Raw genomic sequence first — 16,366 nt, forward strand, 5'->3', positions numbered from 1 at the left:
CAGGTGGACCACAGGTGGACCACAGGTGGACCACAGGTGGACCACAGGTGGACCACAGGTGGACCACAGGTGGACTCCAGTGAACTTGGTAACCATCCCAAGTGGGGAACAGGATGCACCTGAGCCCGATACTTCATGGCGGTGAATACTTATGTACATGTGATTCCTAACGTGTTGCTTTTTAAAAACATGTACAATAATCACAACAAACTATTATGATGATGATGATGATGATGATGATGATGAAGTGCAGGAGCAAAATAAGTGGAACATAAAACACGGACAGAGTGCTGTGAATACCTTCCACGTGGAAAGAACAACAACATAAGCTAGACCACAAATGTCTGCTCTTACGTCATTTTCTTCTAACATCAAGTCTGGCAAAAACACGTTAAAAAAAGGTTATGTATTTATAGAATTGAATGTCTATGTGTATGTGTATGTTCCAGAAAGCGATGCGTTTAAAGACCTGTGCTAGCAGGGTAAGGCGTCTAGGCGTAAAGAGCAGCAGTTCTGGACGTGGATGTCACACCATCCCTTAATATTACCAGGAAGGTCAAGCAGCAAAAAATGTACTCCACAGGAATCTGGTACACGGGTTCGATGCCAGCAGACGACCTTAGATTGTGGGACGGCTGCACGGATGTCTTGCAGGTCAGAAATATGTATGTATATTATATAAATATGCATGTATATTAGTGTGTGAGTATTGATATTGATACCTGCATAGTCCAAGTGCTGCGGTTCCATTGTGTAGTCTTCAATTGTAATAATAATAATAATAATTGTAAAACTATACATACGGCTTTCTGGAACAGATGAATTGGATTTCCATTGTTTATGGGAAAATGAATATGTTTAGCATCTGAATGAATGATGCTAACCAAGGTTCCACTGTATTAGTAAGGTCATGTCTGTTAGACGTGTTCATTGAAACATTGAATGACGGACAGCAAGACATGTCTGTGGTGACGATTGTGGATTACGGAGCGTGACAGCGAGTGACAGGATCTAACGGCCGTTTGAAAGATGCTCTCAAAGCGCCGCCGCCATGTGAGGAACATAAAAGCCGACTAAAAACGCCATTGGATCAGTCCTGTAGTGTTGGACTTACTGCAGGCTGGACTGCAAAGTCTTGGATCAAATTGAAGAGTTTGCCATCGAGTTTGCCAGCGGAAGCCTCTCGGAGGCTCCGAACTGTGTGCTTTAAAAAAAAAAACGAAAAAAAAGGAAGACAAGCCTCTCGACCAAGCGCTGCTCGGGTCTCAGAGAGGCACCAGCCTGGTGGTGTGGAACAGGAGGGGGTTCAGGTCCTCGGCATGGACGGCCCGGTGAAGCGAGGGCTCCGAGCGACTGCGTTCGATTTTTGGCAGCAGGTCCTGCACGTGCTCGATGGATACCAAGATCTGATGAAGGCAAATAGCGTAAACATGAGACGTCATGATTGCAGTGTTTCCCCTTCATCACTCTTGATGCCTTCCCTTCCCACCACTGAAAACCGGTCAGAAGACCCTGATAGCATCTGCTCCACGTGGAAAGAAGGAGTCGTCACCTGAGGAAACAAGGGCCTCTCATCGCGCTTGAACTTCAGGCAGTCGACGATCAGCCTTTTCATGGACTTGGGTAAGGTGCTGTTGAGCTTGCTGAGGTCCGGAGACAAGTACCCACGTCCCACCATGAAAATGATCTGAAAGTATAGTTTGGTGAACAGAAGATAAACAAGGAGAAGATTTACAAAAAAATAAAGCCACCACATGTTTAGGAGTTGGACTTGAACACCATTCATACGATGTCTTCTACTTATCTGTGGAACGCCCCAGACTTCCCCATGTACCTGGTAATACCTGGTAGTACCTGGTAGTCTTCATTGTGGGCGGAATACCCCCACGTAACATATGATGAGCTGCAGCAGTGAGACAATGTCATTCACCGCACTTTTACAGCAGAATAGCAGATATTTGCAGCTGAAAGTCGGATGGACGACATGTCGCCAAGTCCACAGTGGATGTCCTTCCCCTCCCGCTCAAGCTTGATAAAGTTGACCAGAAACATGGTGGCCACTCACTGGACTCCGGTAAATAGCATGAAGACACGAGTGAGTACAGCTGGTGGCTCCATTGTCCATTACTGCCTGGATAGAAGCTGTACACTGACTACTATAAAGAATATACAAGTCTCATTTCTATTGTACCGTCTCTAGTGCAGTCTTATACTGTCTTGTACTGCATTAGAAAACGGTTTCTGAAATGTCTCCACTGTATAGGAATATCAAATAGAAACAGTGATATTTCACCTGATCTCTGTTGTTGATGTTGGAGTAAGGCAGGGTGCCCGACATCAGCTCAAACAGCACAACTCCGTAGCCATAAACATCCGATTGGAATGTGTAAGGATTGCTGTCCTGCATGCGGATCACCTCTGGAGCCTTGGGACGCATGGAACAGGGAAAATAAAGGAAATGAGCATGTGACAGGTTCTAGAGACAACATAACGATATCGTAAATGCCTCCTTTTCACAGGCGGCTATGATCCGGGACCACCAGACGGCCCCCTAGCCAAACCCTTTTGCTATGCTGATCAAATGGAATTAAAAGATCCAGATCCAGAACCCTCCCTTCTCTTCAATTGTGTGTCTTCACTCATGACACAACCCCCAAATAAGCCCTAAATGTGCCTCACACACTTATTAAAACACATGTACAATATAACTTTCCACTGTACTGTGCTGCCTTGACCAATAAAAATGGCCTATTAGTACAAAAAGCTGCATATTTAAGCAAATGTCATGTATTTATTGCCTACATTAAGCATTTAAATGGCTAAATGAAGTAAAATACAAATACAGTAATCCCTCGTTTATTGCGGTTAATTGCTTCCTGACTACTTAGAGCACAGAAAACCTGTTGACTACATTCCAAATACAGATTTTTACAGATCACTATTAGAGCCCTCGAGACATGAAACACACCTTTACACTCGATTACCTAACATAGTGGCCATAAAAATGTTGTGTGGAGGACAGGAAGTGATGTTGGGGGTTCAGAGTAGAGTGGACTACGCCTGCAGCAGTACCTTGTGTTGTTATGATTACTAGATCTATTATTCTGTTATTTCTACTTTGCCTGTTGTGGAATAATTCAAACCTGCAATAAAAGCCTGTAGTTGTGGCAATCAAGTCTGGAGCTTTGCTTGTGCATCTCTCCCTTGTTACGTGACGGTAACATTACTGACACCTAGTGACCAGTCTAGAATACTACATAGCATTAACTATACAGTGTATTTTTTGTAATAGTTCATTAAGCCATTTTTATGCTTGAAAATGCTTAATTTTGGCAAGCAATAAGTATAATTTGCTTTAATATGCACATGTTTAGACTAATAACAGGCCTGTATTCAAACGTCTGAGTGAAGCCGTGAGGGACAACAGTATATTCATGAGATGCATTCCAAAGAGGCATTTAAAGACGATAAGACAATAATATGTAGCATTCTGGTCACTAGGGATCACAGGCTACAGTGGCGGCCCCAACTCACGGCAAGCTAAAACTCAACTATATGAAGCCCGGACGGTGTAGGCTTACCATCCAAAGAATGGATCCACTGGGTTGCTCCACCTGTTGAGAGCCGCTCCACCGTGACTTGACTGTGGCAAGACCAAAGTCCCCAATCTTAACAGTCCAACCTTCATGGAGAAAAATATCTAGGAAACCATTTCAGGAAATACCGAAGCAAACAAACAGGGTGAATATTTGTAATAAAGAAAGTTATGTTTACACAAAATACGTTCAATTTAAGTCTTTTTTTCATGTACAAGACCAAATGCTGTACATATAAAAAGGTTGTCAGTAAGAACTCATGTTCATGTAATATTTAGTAGTTTATGGCCAGAAGTGTACGTTTAATCAAAATTATTTGTACAAAAAACTGTTCATTGTTGTTCATGTTTCATGTCATCTATTCTCCACATTGTTATTATTATTATTATTATTATTATTATTATTATACAGGAGCCAGGCAACGACATTTCGTTGGCAATTTCACTGCTGTGCTATTGTGCAATGACAATAAAGTAAGTCCCTATCTTAGTAACATCCCACCACTTGACAGGGAAAGGATACTGTTAGATTTCAGGTCTCGATGAATGATGTTCTTTGCATGAAGATAACTGAAACACACACAAAAAAAGATCACATTTATTAGTGCTAAGAGATCATCAGCAAAATAACGACTTCATTTACTGGATATCGTTCATGTGATTCATTGATCTTTAATCTGCCAATGGTAGGATTAAATAAGCTCCTATTCTTCCTACTCCTTTTTGGACATGTTGAATTGCACGATTGTATACACGTGTTGTTCCTCAGTGTATCTTTGTGAAGCAGGTCCCCAAAAAATAATGCATGTTTTAGTTTTTGAAAGTCCTAGCTATTTTATGTAATAAATGGCAGATGTGGTTCTCGCTAAAGAAAAAAGGACACTGTTTACACAGTAGTAAGAAGAATTAATAATAATCAGGTCTTACTCCATCCCCTGTGCCGTCTGTCTGGCCACGTCGATGCGCCTCATGGTGTCAAACTTGGTTTCAGTGACGTGCAGATGGCGGTACAAGCTGCTGCCTTCACACCACTGCGTGATGATGGCGAAGTTGGGCTTGGTCATGTAGCCCATGAACAACAGGATGTTGACATGGCGAGTTTTCCTGCAGATATGGAAACCACGAGAGGTGACACTGTCACATTTTAGATATTACATGTATAGTCATTTGTGAAATCAATGTACTGTAACATTATGTACTTTGTGGCTCATCATAAATTTATGTTGGTGTTAAACAAGGGTGTAAATAAATAAATGACAATGCAACTCACCGTAAGACCTGCATTTCGTTTTTAAAGGCCTGCAACTGTTCAGGTGTGGGCTCTGTGACTTTAAGGATCTTGATTGCGACATCTCCATGCCACTTGCCCTTAAATACAGTTCCAAAGGAGCCAGCTCCTATTCTCTTCAGGATGGTGACTTCCCACGAGTGGACCTCCCAGTAGTAACTTGAGTCCCTGTAGCCCCCCCGATGCTGAAACACACCCAGTAGGCCAAAGCCATTAATAAACTACAAACTCATTACAATCCAGACAAAGAATATGGTCCAAGACTACGTACTACTTTTTTTTTGTCATCAGATGAAGAAGGCTTTCGCTCCTTATGCTCCGAGGGGGACTTGGGTGGTCTTCGCCCAGGAGAGCTTAAAGACGAGGGTGGGCTGGTGGAGGGCTTTGGTGATGGCTCAGGACCTGCAGATATAAACGGCAGGTTGAGAAGACAACATCATGCACACAAAAACAAATATTAATAAAATACAAAATCACATACCTATTGTGTTGTTGAATTTCAGTGTTTCCTAAAGGATGGGAAGCCGAACAATAACAACAAAAAACAAAATTTCAATAAAATGGGTCTGGATGTGCTTCTGGCAAGTAAAAGAAAGGCTAGCGGACACTCGCCTCTATGATGCTGGCAACAGCAGGGCTCACTGTGCTGACTATATGAACGTTGGGAGTGGACGTGGAGCGGTGTCTCTGGAGGGACTGGCCGTCTCCGGTGGGCATGGGGAAGCGAAAGGCTGATGTCGGGGACAGAAGGTCCATCCTGAGACAAGACGGAAAAAAGTCACAAAGTATGTCTGAAAATCAGTTTGAACTACGGCTGCACCGTGCTGGACAAAATGTGAAGGCTACCTTGTTAGCTCACTAGCACGCTATTCTTAAAGCTGTACCCGACTCGTGTCCCTGCAGTGAACCTGTAGCCTGCACATTAGCAATGTGTCGTAAACATAGAATAGGAGTGCAAGGGCTATGGTGACTATAGGGTTGTTATTTCATGTCTACAGGGCTCTAATAATGGCTTTATACAGGTTTTCTCTGCCCCAACTACAATCTAGAATCCGACTTCATGGAAATTCACTGTAGCGGTCGGGTGTGAACCAATTAACTGTGATAAATGAGCGACAAGTGTACATTTATGCACATAACGAAGACAAGCCAAGTGGTTTTACCCAACACTCACTCTACTTTGATGAATTTGATGCAACTCTTTAAGTAATACAAATAATTTTGATTGAATGGATATCGTAAGTTTTAATCATTAATGAATGTGTGTGTTTGTCTATATGTGCCCTGCGATAGGCTGCCAACCAATCCAAGGTGTACCCGGCCCCGTGCCCAAGGACAGCTGGGATACGCTACAGGTTACCCCCGCGACCCTCGTGAGGATAAGCAGTATAGAAAATGGATGGATGGATGAATGTGTGTGCAAATTTACCCAGCAGGTTCTGCAGTTAAGGCTATGTTATTCTGGGATGGAGAATTTTCTGGCAAGAGTATCTGAGGATACTCATCTGTGCAGGGACCTGGATCACACCTGGGCACACAAATGGAAGGTATTAGAAGAAAACAAAACCACAAAATACACTGGTATTATTTAGTTGGAAGTATTAGCAAGTTGCTTTGCAAGTAAGTTGTTTTCCAGTTATTCCGCTCACCTTTTGCTTACGGTGTCCATGTCCACGCAAACGGTCGGTACCTTGCTGCTACAGTGCTGGTGAAACTTGTAGCCGCAAGTCTGACACCTAAAACCATTGAATAGGAACTTGTGGCAAAAATCACAGTAAGCCAGTTTGAAGTAGGTCTTCCGTACCTGCAATAGAATGTGACAAGGAGCACATATACCTTAGAGACAACAGAATACAAAACAAAGTTGTATTATTTCAGAATACTTAGAAAATATGCACAAAGCCGTGCGGATTTGCTGACTACTTACAAAGTTGTGCATGGTCAGGGGAATATCATCCAGAACCTCAACTAAAAGCTCCTCTCCTACCAGAGGAGTGATGTCCGTGTCCCAGTCTGTCAGCCTCTTACGACTGGACAAGGAAAAAAAAAAAGCATGATCACACTTGTCATAGACAAAAACAAAAGGCGATCAAGCTGAAAAAGTTGCCAGTCGTCCAAGGGTATAACTTTGGGTCCACTATGGGGTTAACATTTTTGCCTGTTTATTTATTAAATCACTTACTTTTGGCATTTGGCATGCCTGTATTAGAAATACACTGTGATACTTTTTGCTTTTGTGTCAACTATCTAAGAAAAAAAAAACACTGAACTTTAGATTAATCAATTGCACCACTGTATTGACTCCAATAAACTACACACAACAATTCATGACAACAGCCAATACATACACCACACAATACAGGGTGGCACACGGGAGTGCAGCTAGCACCTCTATTCTCAACATCAGAATATGGCAAACTGATTTCACACATTAGTGGGCATCACCAGTTCAAATGAAAATGTCCAAACAAAAGCCGTCCTATCTGTAGGTGGTATGTTATAACATGTTAGATTACAACTTACTATACAAACCATAAGTGACGTCAAAACTACATTTAAGTAAATACATTCAGGTCCCACTCAGCTCTGCTAGCACTAGAACACATTTCCAGCAACACACACACAAACGTGAGTCTTATTCATGTTATTTAAGTGTCTAATTTTCCCTTTTTCTGTCTACTAGGAGTGTAAATGTGACTTAAAAAAAGGTCATAAATAGGTTTTCTATGTTCCGACTACACAGAAATTCCTTTTATAAATAAGAAATCCTACTTTTTGGAACTACACTTATCACAGTCGAGTCTAGAACCAATTAACCGGGATAAATGAGAGATTATTGTACTAATAAATTATTGACTTGTGGTGAATGAGATGTGTATTTTGCAACAACAACAAAAAAACCCTCAGCATTTTCTGATTAATTAAAAAAAATATCTGCTAATTTGGAGTTTGTGAATAATCTAAACGTCATGTACCCCCATCTGAGAAGCCCTGAATGTGTACTTGGCAGAAGAAAAAAAGAGAATATGATTGGTAGCCTTGTCTTGGTATCACACCGCCCAGTGCCTCATCTTTTATTCAAAAGCAGGAAGTGTGGTAGCACAGAACCAAGACAACAAAAACACAAGCAAACATACCCTTCCAGAAGGCGAAATACAGCACAGCAGTCTTGGCTGAGGCCTCTGACTTTGAGAGCTTTATCTAAACTCTCATACACCGTCTGCCCTCTGCGAACATTCACCTGTAAAAACAAACAGTGGCAGGTATTAATGCAAGGCGTGACGCGCATGGAAGGCACCGTCAGATCAATTTACATTACAAATAGAAAAAAAGCACTGGCACATTTCCAAATAAGGCGGGACAAGTCTGATGTGAAAACTCAGAGAAGAGAATGACAAAAAAGCGCCATCTGCGCGACCAAATGTTCACTGTGACTGACATTGTGAGAAAGAAGTTGGCATGAGCTCAAGTTCTTCCACCACAGGAGACTATTTCTAACTTTCACTAATCTGCAAATAGTGGCCTTTATTGGCTTGCAGGGATTTTCATCGTCAACAAAAGTCATCATTCGAACAAAAACACTTATCCATTGTGATAAAAGAGCAGCATCATCTCACCACAGTCCTCTGCTTATTAGGGAGGTAGACTCGGATGGTGCCCCCACCTCGGGGTACGTCCTCGGGACTCGTTTCCCCAGAGGAGGAGTATGAGGAGGTAGAGGACATGATGAGAGAAAGGTGGAGGAGGACTTGACACCAAAGTTTCAGGACGTCATGCACCGTACGATCCAAAAGAGGAAACGGTTTACTTGCGGTCTGCAACACAACCAACAGGTGTCCTTATTACAAAGGGAATCGGGTGTCCAAAGTACAGCCAAAAGCAGCAGAGCATAGCATGCATGTGCTGTATTGTAAATTAACAGCATTGATAATTAACAAAATATTTTTTTATGAAATGGATTTTTTGCAGTTTTCTGAGAATTTTCTAAATGGACAGTCAGCAGCATGTTCCAGATACAGTAGATCCCTGCTTTTCATGGGGTTCATGTTGACCACCGGTGTATGGTGACAAAAACCCGAGTAACAAAGTGACTCAAACCAATACAAACTGAATGCCACCCTCACTCATGGTGCAAGCCAAAATAATGTAATGTTGAACACACAATGTACTACGTGCACCACATTTGGGAATCACCACATTTGGTGAAGTGTGCATGTGAGCGTCCGAGCATGCCTTAGGAGAAAGGGTCCTTCACAAGCTGTGAGACTTCCACATGAATGATTTGAACAGGAAGTGACGCGCTTTATTTTTAAGTATCATGTATATTTATTTTGTTACCTTTTGAGTTTAACCTGAGCCGACTCAACTAGTAAAAAAAAGTGTCATGTAGTCACAAATTGGTCCCAGGCCGTGCTTTGGACACCCTTGCAATTGAACATAGATACTGCTACTTATGCAACAATCTGATACCAAGCAAATACAGCAGATCCCTGTTATTCACAGGGGTTATGTTCCAAGACAGAGTAAGGAAATCACTCATTTAAAAAAAAAAAACAACAATGGCTATTTTTAATTTTTTCCCTAGTAGCCCATACAATTGCTTGAACAAAATAAAGTAAAGAGAAAAAAAAAAACGAGTATTGGCTCATTCAAATCCTTTCTTTGGCTTTTGGTATGAGTCAGCCTGAGTTTGTAAACAATACATAAAAAAACAAAACGACATCTACTTGTAAAAATAAACATTCATCTCGGCAGGTTATGATACCGTTGGTATCGATAGATCGATATTTGGATGAACCCCCCCGCCCCACACACGCACTAAAAACACAGTTTCACTATTCATACAGCAGGCTTTGACAAAACCGGACTATTTCAATTAAACAGCGGCATCCACTATTTTAACAGCAGCCAATAAAACCGTACACTGTCATTTAATGAGAATTGCATGGGAAAGTAATTCGCTCATACATATGCGAAACCAACACCAATTAACACACGCACTATCAATACTCACAATAAAGCAAAACTAAAAGTGATCATTTACAAAGTAACGAGACTGTTCAATCACTCCTGCCATTACTCTTTACCCTAAACTTGTTAGGATTGTGCCTGCGTTGGAGTGATGCTAATGCTATTAGCTTAAGGTGGATTTGCCTGCTGTGTAAAATGACATTAGTTGTGGGAAGCCATGTTTCTAAGCGGCTTTAAGGTGACTAGCCAACTAGTTTAGGAGGCAATAAACTAGTAGCATGTTGACAGTGTTATTTTAGTACATCTAAGTAATCAGAAATATGTACATTAAACAGTTCACCAGCTAAGCGTAGTGGAACTTATGTAGCTAACCCGGCGGTCAGCGTACTTTAATGCTGCTGTTATGCTACACATCACAACGCTAACTTGAGGCTTTTTACCAGCGAGTCAGCTGTTCTTTTTCTCCGCTTAAGTCAGCAATGACTTGATTCCTTGGGGTCCACACGCACAGTTCGACTTGACTGTTTATCTACAGTTCCCAAGACAGGTAAAACCTCCACCAAAGAGCCTTAATACTAGCACATTTCATAGTAGAGATCATTTAAAGTTCTTACCTGTGGCAGCCATCTTGAACTCTCTCACTCCAGAGTACGATCTGTCAAGAACTTCAGGGAAAGCGGAAAAACCTCCGAAATGCTCTTTTTTCATTGGCCACATTCTCTAGTGGCGCTTCTCATTGGACAACGGCAATGAAGGTAGGCGTGACTAACCTGTCAAAGCAAATGTACTCGAATGTAGTTTCAGCAGTGTGACTTTGTCATTACTTCAGCGAAGTCAAGGGTGTCCAAAGCGCGGCCTGTGGTTCCAATTACGCACTTAAAAAAACCCAAAACAAAATACAACATGTACAACTGCTAATACTAATATTACACGTTGTCATTAATAACACAAAACTGAAAGATTTGCCTTTAAATATGTTAAATGTGTATTTTAACCTTTACTTAATGAATATATATGGGTATTTTATATATATTTTAGCGCAAGAGCCTACACAACATGTCGCATGTACCATGCCATATGTAAATATAAACACTTAAAACAATTGAAACCATGTTTTATACATGACTTGCATTTAGACTATGCCATATTAGTCAATCTGGACTTGCTATCTGAATCAGAGGTACGGTATTAAAGTAACATCCAAAGAGGTCCACGTACAGAATATTTTTGTCCGGTTACGGTACAAATCTCTCCTTTACCTGTAACTGTAAAGGCATAACCTTGTTATTATACTGACCTTTTATTTTGAAGGTCGGACTTCACCAGTTACAGGAAGCGTCGCGCCGATGTTTGCCGAGTGAGCCCGAAAGTCAAAGTTGCTAATAAAGAAGCTAACACGTGGAATACGCCTTCTGTTTTGAACCCACGCAGCATATGTCAACATTCACTTGTCTAGCTGTATTTATTCTACGTATCTATCAGTTCACCTCTTTTCCCACTTCATCGTCCGTCTTAGACTCTCAAATTGTACTAAACTGAGTCACGGGTATTCGTCCGTTAACTCGTTCACTTACCCATGTCTGCCACTAACTAAATTAAGAAAGGAATCAAAAGATCCGCTGTGGCGTCTCCAAAATCAGGAAAAAGCCGAATTAAACAAAGAAAAAACAAGGTAGCATTTAATAATTGTACAACTGCTACACAAAGCCCAGGGGCCAGATTTATATGTCTAATTAAAGCATGGGAATAATGTGCATCAACAATGTGTAAATACAGTTTAGCTCATTTGGAAGAAAGTTTATTTTGCTAAAAATATAATTCAACTTTTTAAATTTCATTATGAGAGACAAATGTTCAGCCACTAACGAGTCTTGATGTTTCAAATACTGCTCTTTAGGTGAAAAGAGACTGTACAGGTTGAGTTATTTTATTGAAAACTTCAATACAGAGATAAATCTCATTAAGGGGGGGGTGTGTGTGTGTGTGATTTCCAGTTTCTTGTATGCTAGTCAATGGAAAGTACATAAAAGCTGACTGAATAAATGTAGTCAAGTTACTGTATGCACTGTGAACAAATATGGTAAATATTCACAAGCCTACTGAACACTGAGGAACCTTCTTTTCTTGGATGTGTGTGTATAAGCGTGATGTCGCCATTCCACATCTGCCGTGTCCTCATTTTCCAGGGTGCCCAATTTGATCATGTATACTACAAAAAAAAGAACAAAATACCACCCTGTTAATTAGCTCTGTATTGTCAAGCTAAATTATTTCTGTGATAAGTAACAAATGATGTCTCTTTTTGTCTTTTAAATAAACATTTTTTGCTACTTACATTTCATTTCAAACCTCGGCCCCACTTCTGTCAGCTCAATGTTCTTGTGGTCTTTTTTCTTGTAGGTGTGATGTCTTAAAAAACAAAGAAAGACTATTAAAACGTTTCCTACCATCTTAAAAATCGCCCATGATCCTCAACACGTACCTAAAAGAAATAAAGTCCTCCTGGTTGGCAAAAGTGATGACACGTCGACTGTCCTCTTTGGGCACTGGAAAAAGATACTTGAGGATATTGGACACCTGTGCGAGCAGGACGAATTAGATGTGCCGTTGAATAAATGGTGAGGGAATATCCGTGTGTGTACGGTGGAGTTTGGATGAGTAGATACTCACCCGCTTGCCGAGCCGTGAGGTGAAGTTGTGAAAAATGAGGTGGGGGTAGGCCTCGGACATGGTGCCTATGTCCGGGACATCGTGCCTCATCACCACATTATAAAGCGTGAAATACGCAGTCGGTCCAAATGGAAGGTGGCACACCACTAAGCCATCTGCAATCGTTCCACAGCACAACATTCAATGAATACTCTACTATACTAGTTCAGGGGTGGGCAAACTTTTTGACTCGCGGGCCGCATTGATATGACAAAATTTACGGGGGGCAGACTATATATTTTACACGTAACAGTCCACCTGGTATTATTGTATCTGTAAAATTGTCATGCAATCTGCTATTATTATTTATTATTTTATATTTAAATATGTTTAAAATAATAAAATATTATAATAATTACAATAAAATTAAAATAATAATTATTATATTATTATTATGTAAAATATGCAAATATAACAATAATATTATATATAATTAATATAATAATTAGTATTAATATAATAATTATAATAATCATAATAGTTCTAATAATAATAATTATAATAATAATTATAATAATAATTATAATAATAATTATAATAATATAATAATATATAATAATATATAATAATATAATAATTATAATAATAATAATTATAATAATAATAATTATAATAATAATACTAATTATTATTATTATTATAATTATAATTATTATTGTTTGTATTGTTGTAGTATTGTTGTATGTTGAGTTTAAATGAAATACTTTGGAAAGATTGGGCGGGCCGTATTCAAACACTTGGCGGGCCGGATGTGGCCCCCGGGCCGTAGTTTGCCCACCCCTGTACTAGTTACTGCTTCATTTTAATATGATATTATATTATATTTCAGCCACAAATTCCCATTTTTGAACATTATGAGCATTTAAGGGGCACAAGTAAAATAGACCATTTTAAAAGTCAGCCATCTTGGTTATTACAGCATACTTGGTTGATGCCAATAAACAGTGACTACAAATGAGGGGGAAAAAAGAAGAAGCCAAACCTGGCCGTCCTCGAGTCTCATGAATAATGACAAGGTCCGTGACATTGTTGGCTTTACAGGCCCGAACCAGGGTAGAAATCTCATGGTTTCCTCGGTTCATGCGCTGAGCTCCAGGGAACATCAGCTTCACCTCCTGGGAGACAAAACGGAATATTTTGTTGTTTTGTTTTGTTTTTTTTAACTCGACTGCTTTTTTGCACAATAGGCAAAAAGAGGTGACGACAAGTGCAGAACAGGTCATTTTTCATGCAGTTTTAAGCCATAAAAACAGCCACAAGGTGGCAGAAGTGCATTTGCTAAAGCTCGGCATGGATCTTTTCCATGTATTAACTAACATGCTCCACAGCAAGGAGAGGTGAGACAGCGTGGAGGACTGAAGTGTGCAGAAGGTTACACATCGTTACACACTTTAGTTCCAAATGTTCATTCATTCATTCATTTTCTACTGCTTATCCTCACGAGGGGTGCTGGAGCCTATCCCAGCTGTCTTGGGGCGAGAGGCGGGGTACACCCTGGACCGGTGGCCAGCCAATCACAGGGCACATATAGACAAACAACCATTCACACTCACATTCATACCTATGGACAATTTGCAGTGGCTAATTAACCTAGCATGTTTTTGGAATGTGGGAGAAAACCGGAGTACCCGGAGAAACATGCAAACTCCACACAGAGATGGCCGAGGGTGGAATTGAACTCGGGTCTCCTAGCTGTGAGGCCTGCTCGCTAACCACTCGGTTGCCATGCAGCCAGTTCCAAATGTGACAATTGTAAATAGTTAATTGTGTTATATTTGCAAGTAAATTGTTATTTTCATGTAAAACAACCACTTGTGTGTCATTTATATTGTTGTGCTTGAAATGCATCTTTTCACAAACAACTGTTTTTCTCCTCTTTTTTTTTTTGGTTGGGAACTGATATTTTCCTGAAACTTACCTATGTTCTACTGCTGATTACTAAAGGACGGAAAGAAACAAACATGTATTGCTGATGAAAGATGAGTCGAATCTTTCTTTTGGTAGGTTCCACATTAAGAAAGCCATAGAACTAAATTTCTGTGTGCCTTGAAAAATGTGATCTGTCTAAAATGGCTGGAACTGAAGAGGTTGAATTTTGAAAAATGATTCTGCTTTACTGAAACATATCTAAAAGCTAGCATTACAGATGCTAACATGGAGCTAGCAGACTTCAGCACAGTCAGCATGTACAAGCGCACGTGAACAATAAATTGTCCATCAAGCCAGCATTTTCGTTTTTCATTATAAGGGGGGGGGGGGGGGGGGGGGGGGAATCAGACACCGATATTGTCCCTGGAATAGGTGGTGGTACTGTATAACCTCCGCAAATAGCTGGGATAGACTTCAGCAAATTCAAAGACAATGACCAAAGCAGTCAAACACCCAAGATTTGTGAATAATAATAATAATATTAAACACACACACTCTGTTCAGTAAACGTCTCACAAATGACAGGGCTGACCTTAGCAAACATTTTGAGTCTGGAACTGGGATCTCTGGAAGTGGTGACCATGATTTTCGGATCTTCAACTCCAGCCCATTTGTACTCATCATCCATGTGTGAGCTGACACCTGAAAGGCAGACATGTTGCTGCGATCAATGAGGCCAATCGATGCTGTGGGAGGTGAAGCACCAAGACATGACACACTGACCTTCTGCACCTTCATCATCATATTCCAGAAGTTTCTGCAGCTGCAGTGCCTCTTTACGCACCTCCGTTGGTAGAATAAGGTTTTCTGCAGGAAAGAATAAAACATGACTTGAATTTTGCAACATTTCCCACCCAAATACATTGTTATGTACATACATTAAGGTCCCACACAGCGTTAATATACATACCATCGAGAGCCCCCTTGAGCTTCTGTTTTTTCTCTTCGATGGTTCTTAGTCGGTCTTCTTGTGCCTTCCTGAACAAATACTCTCGTCTCAATCTCACCTCTCGACGGAGCTAACATAAAAAAAAAACAGAATGAACATTGTCAACATGCTTTTACACGTTTTATATTCATTTTCACCCTACACTAAGCACAATGTGAACTAGTGATGAAAAGGAAGGTAAATAAACCCGTTTTACTTATAAACAGCGAGGTCATCATACATAAATATTCAGCTATGTGTATACGTATCTATACTAAAAATCTATGTTTGATGTGTTAACGATCAGTTGTCAAAGTTAGAGAAATAAACTTACCATGTTTATATTTCGGCTAGCAGGAATCGCTAGCAACTTCCCACATGGACAGGACCAACGTGTATAACAACGCTCCTCATTGGCCAACTAAAAGAACCAATGGTAGCGTTTGATACTAGCCGGTAATAAAAAAGACCTTCCAAAATAAGATCCGAAGGTTGCGACAGGGACTTGTGATGTTAGCAAAACGACAACTCTGTTGAAGTACACATTCACTCACAAACATGTTTTATGGATTTTTTTAAAATGAAAAATTAGAATTAAAATTCACGTACGTTGTGTAATATACAAGTGTGACGTTTTGCTAAAAAAAAATGTCATTTTTACAATATGAACGTGCGTAGCAACACGTCCTGCGTATGTACTAGCCATGTAATAGTGGAGCATTTTTGTAATTAGTAATTTTGTAATTAAATTAGTATTTTGTAATTTTGTAATTCCATTCCTATCCCAGCTGTCTTCAGGTGAGAGGCGGTGTACACCCTGGACTGGTGGCCAGCCAATCACAGGTCACATATAGACAAACAACCATTCACACTCACATTCATACCTATGGACAATTTGGAAAGAGAGAACATGCAAACTCCCAGAGACGGGAATCGAAACCAAGTC

The 16,366-nt window shown here is 40.4% G+C and overlaps 2 protein-coding genes across 2 annotated transcripts; both read right to left on the bottom strand.

The window, feature by feature from the left end:
- Window positions 1-974: 974 nt before the first annotated feature.
- Window positions 975-10,585, bottom strand: araf (A-Raf proto-oncogene, serine/threonine kinase). The gene is made up of 16 exons (XM_058071016.1): window positions 10,469-10,585; window positions 8,501-8,698; window positions 8,021-8,124; window positions 6,811-6,913; window positions 6,533-6,687; window positions 6,313-6,411; window positions 5,496-5,640; window positions 5,365-5,392; window positions 5,155-5,285; window positions 4,866-5,068; window positions 4,523-4,699; window positions 4,119-4,165; window positions 3,582-3,700; window positions 2,294-2,425; window positions 1,553-1,687; window positions 975-1,406 (listed from the first exon to the last, which is right to left on the bottom strand). The coding sequence occupies exons 2-16, from the start codon at window positions 8,606-8,608 to the stop codon at window positions 1,266-1,268; spliced, it is 1,827 nt and encodes a 608-aa protein (XP_057926999.1). The 5' UTR covers window positions 8,609-8,698; window positions 10,469-10,585; the 3' UTR covers window positions 975-1,265.
- Window positions 10,586-11,594: 1,009 nt separating this feature from the next.
- Window positions 11,595-15,852, bottom strand: imp4 (IMP U3 small nucleolar ribonucleoprotein 4). Its single transcript, XM_058070776.1, has 9 exons — window positions 15,755-15,852; window positions 15,403-15,511; window positions 15,216-15,299; window positions 15,025-15,134; window positions 13,546-13,678; window positions 12,525-12,679; window positions 12,337-12,431; window positions 12,190-12,263; window positions 11,595-12,063 (listed from the first exon to the last, which is right to left on the bottom strand). Exons 1-9 carry the CDS (start codon window positions 15,755-15,757, stop codon window positions 11,951-11,953), a joined length of 876 nt encoding a protein of 291 aa, XP_057926759.1. The 5' UTR covers window positions 15,758-15,852; the 3' UTR covers window positions 11,595-11,950.
- Between the last annotated feature and the right edge of the window lie 514 nt (window positions 15,853-16,366).

Source organism: Doryrhamphus excisus, chromosome 4 (assembly GCF_030265055.1).
Source record: "Doryrhamphus excisus isolate RoL2022-K1 chromosome 4, RoL_Dexc_1.0, whole genome shotgun sequence".
Classification (NCBI taxonomy): Eukaryota; Metazoa; Chordata; class Actinopteri; order Syngnathiformes; family Syngnathidae; genus Doryrhamphus; species Doryrhamphus excisus.

Excerpts from the sequence above, each read along its gene's own strand:
- araf (XM_058071016.1), bottom strand. The coding sequence starts at position 8,608 with ATGTCCTCTACCTCCTCATACTCCTCCTCTGGGGAAACGAGTCCCGAG. Across the intron at positions 8,125-8,500 it reads CTAATAAGCAGAGGACTGTG|GTGAATGTTCGCAGAGGGCA; the intron begins GTGAGATGATGC and ends TTGTTTTTACAG. Across the intron at positions 6,412-6,532 it reads ATGGACACCGTAAGCAAAAG|GTGTGATCCAGGTCCCTGCA; the intron begins GTGAGCGGAATA and ends TTGTGTGCCCAG.
- imp4 (XM_058070776.1), bottom strand. Across the intron at positions 13,679-15,024 it reads GACTCAAAATGTTTGCTAAG|GAGGTGAAGCTGATGTTCCC; the intron begins GTCAGCCCTGTC and ends TTTGTCTCCCAG. Across the intron at positions 12,680-13,545 it reads TGAGACTCGAGGACGGCCAG|ATGGCTTAGTGGTGTGCCAC; the intron begins GTTTGGCTTCTT and ends GAACGATTGCAG.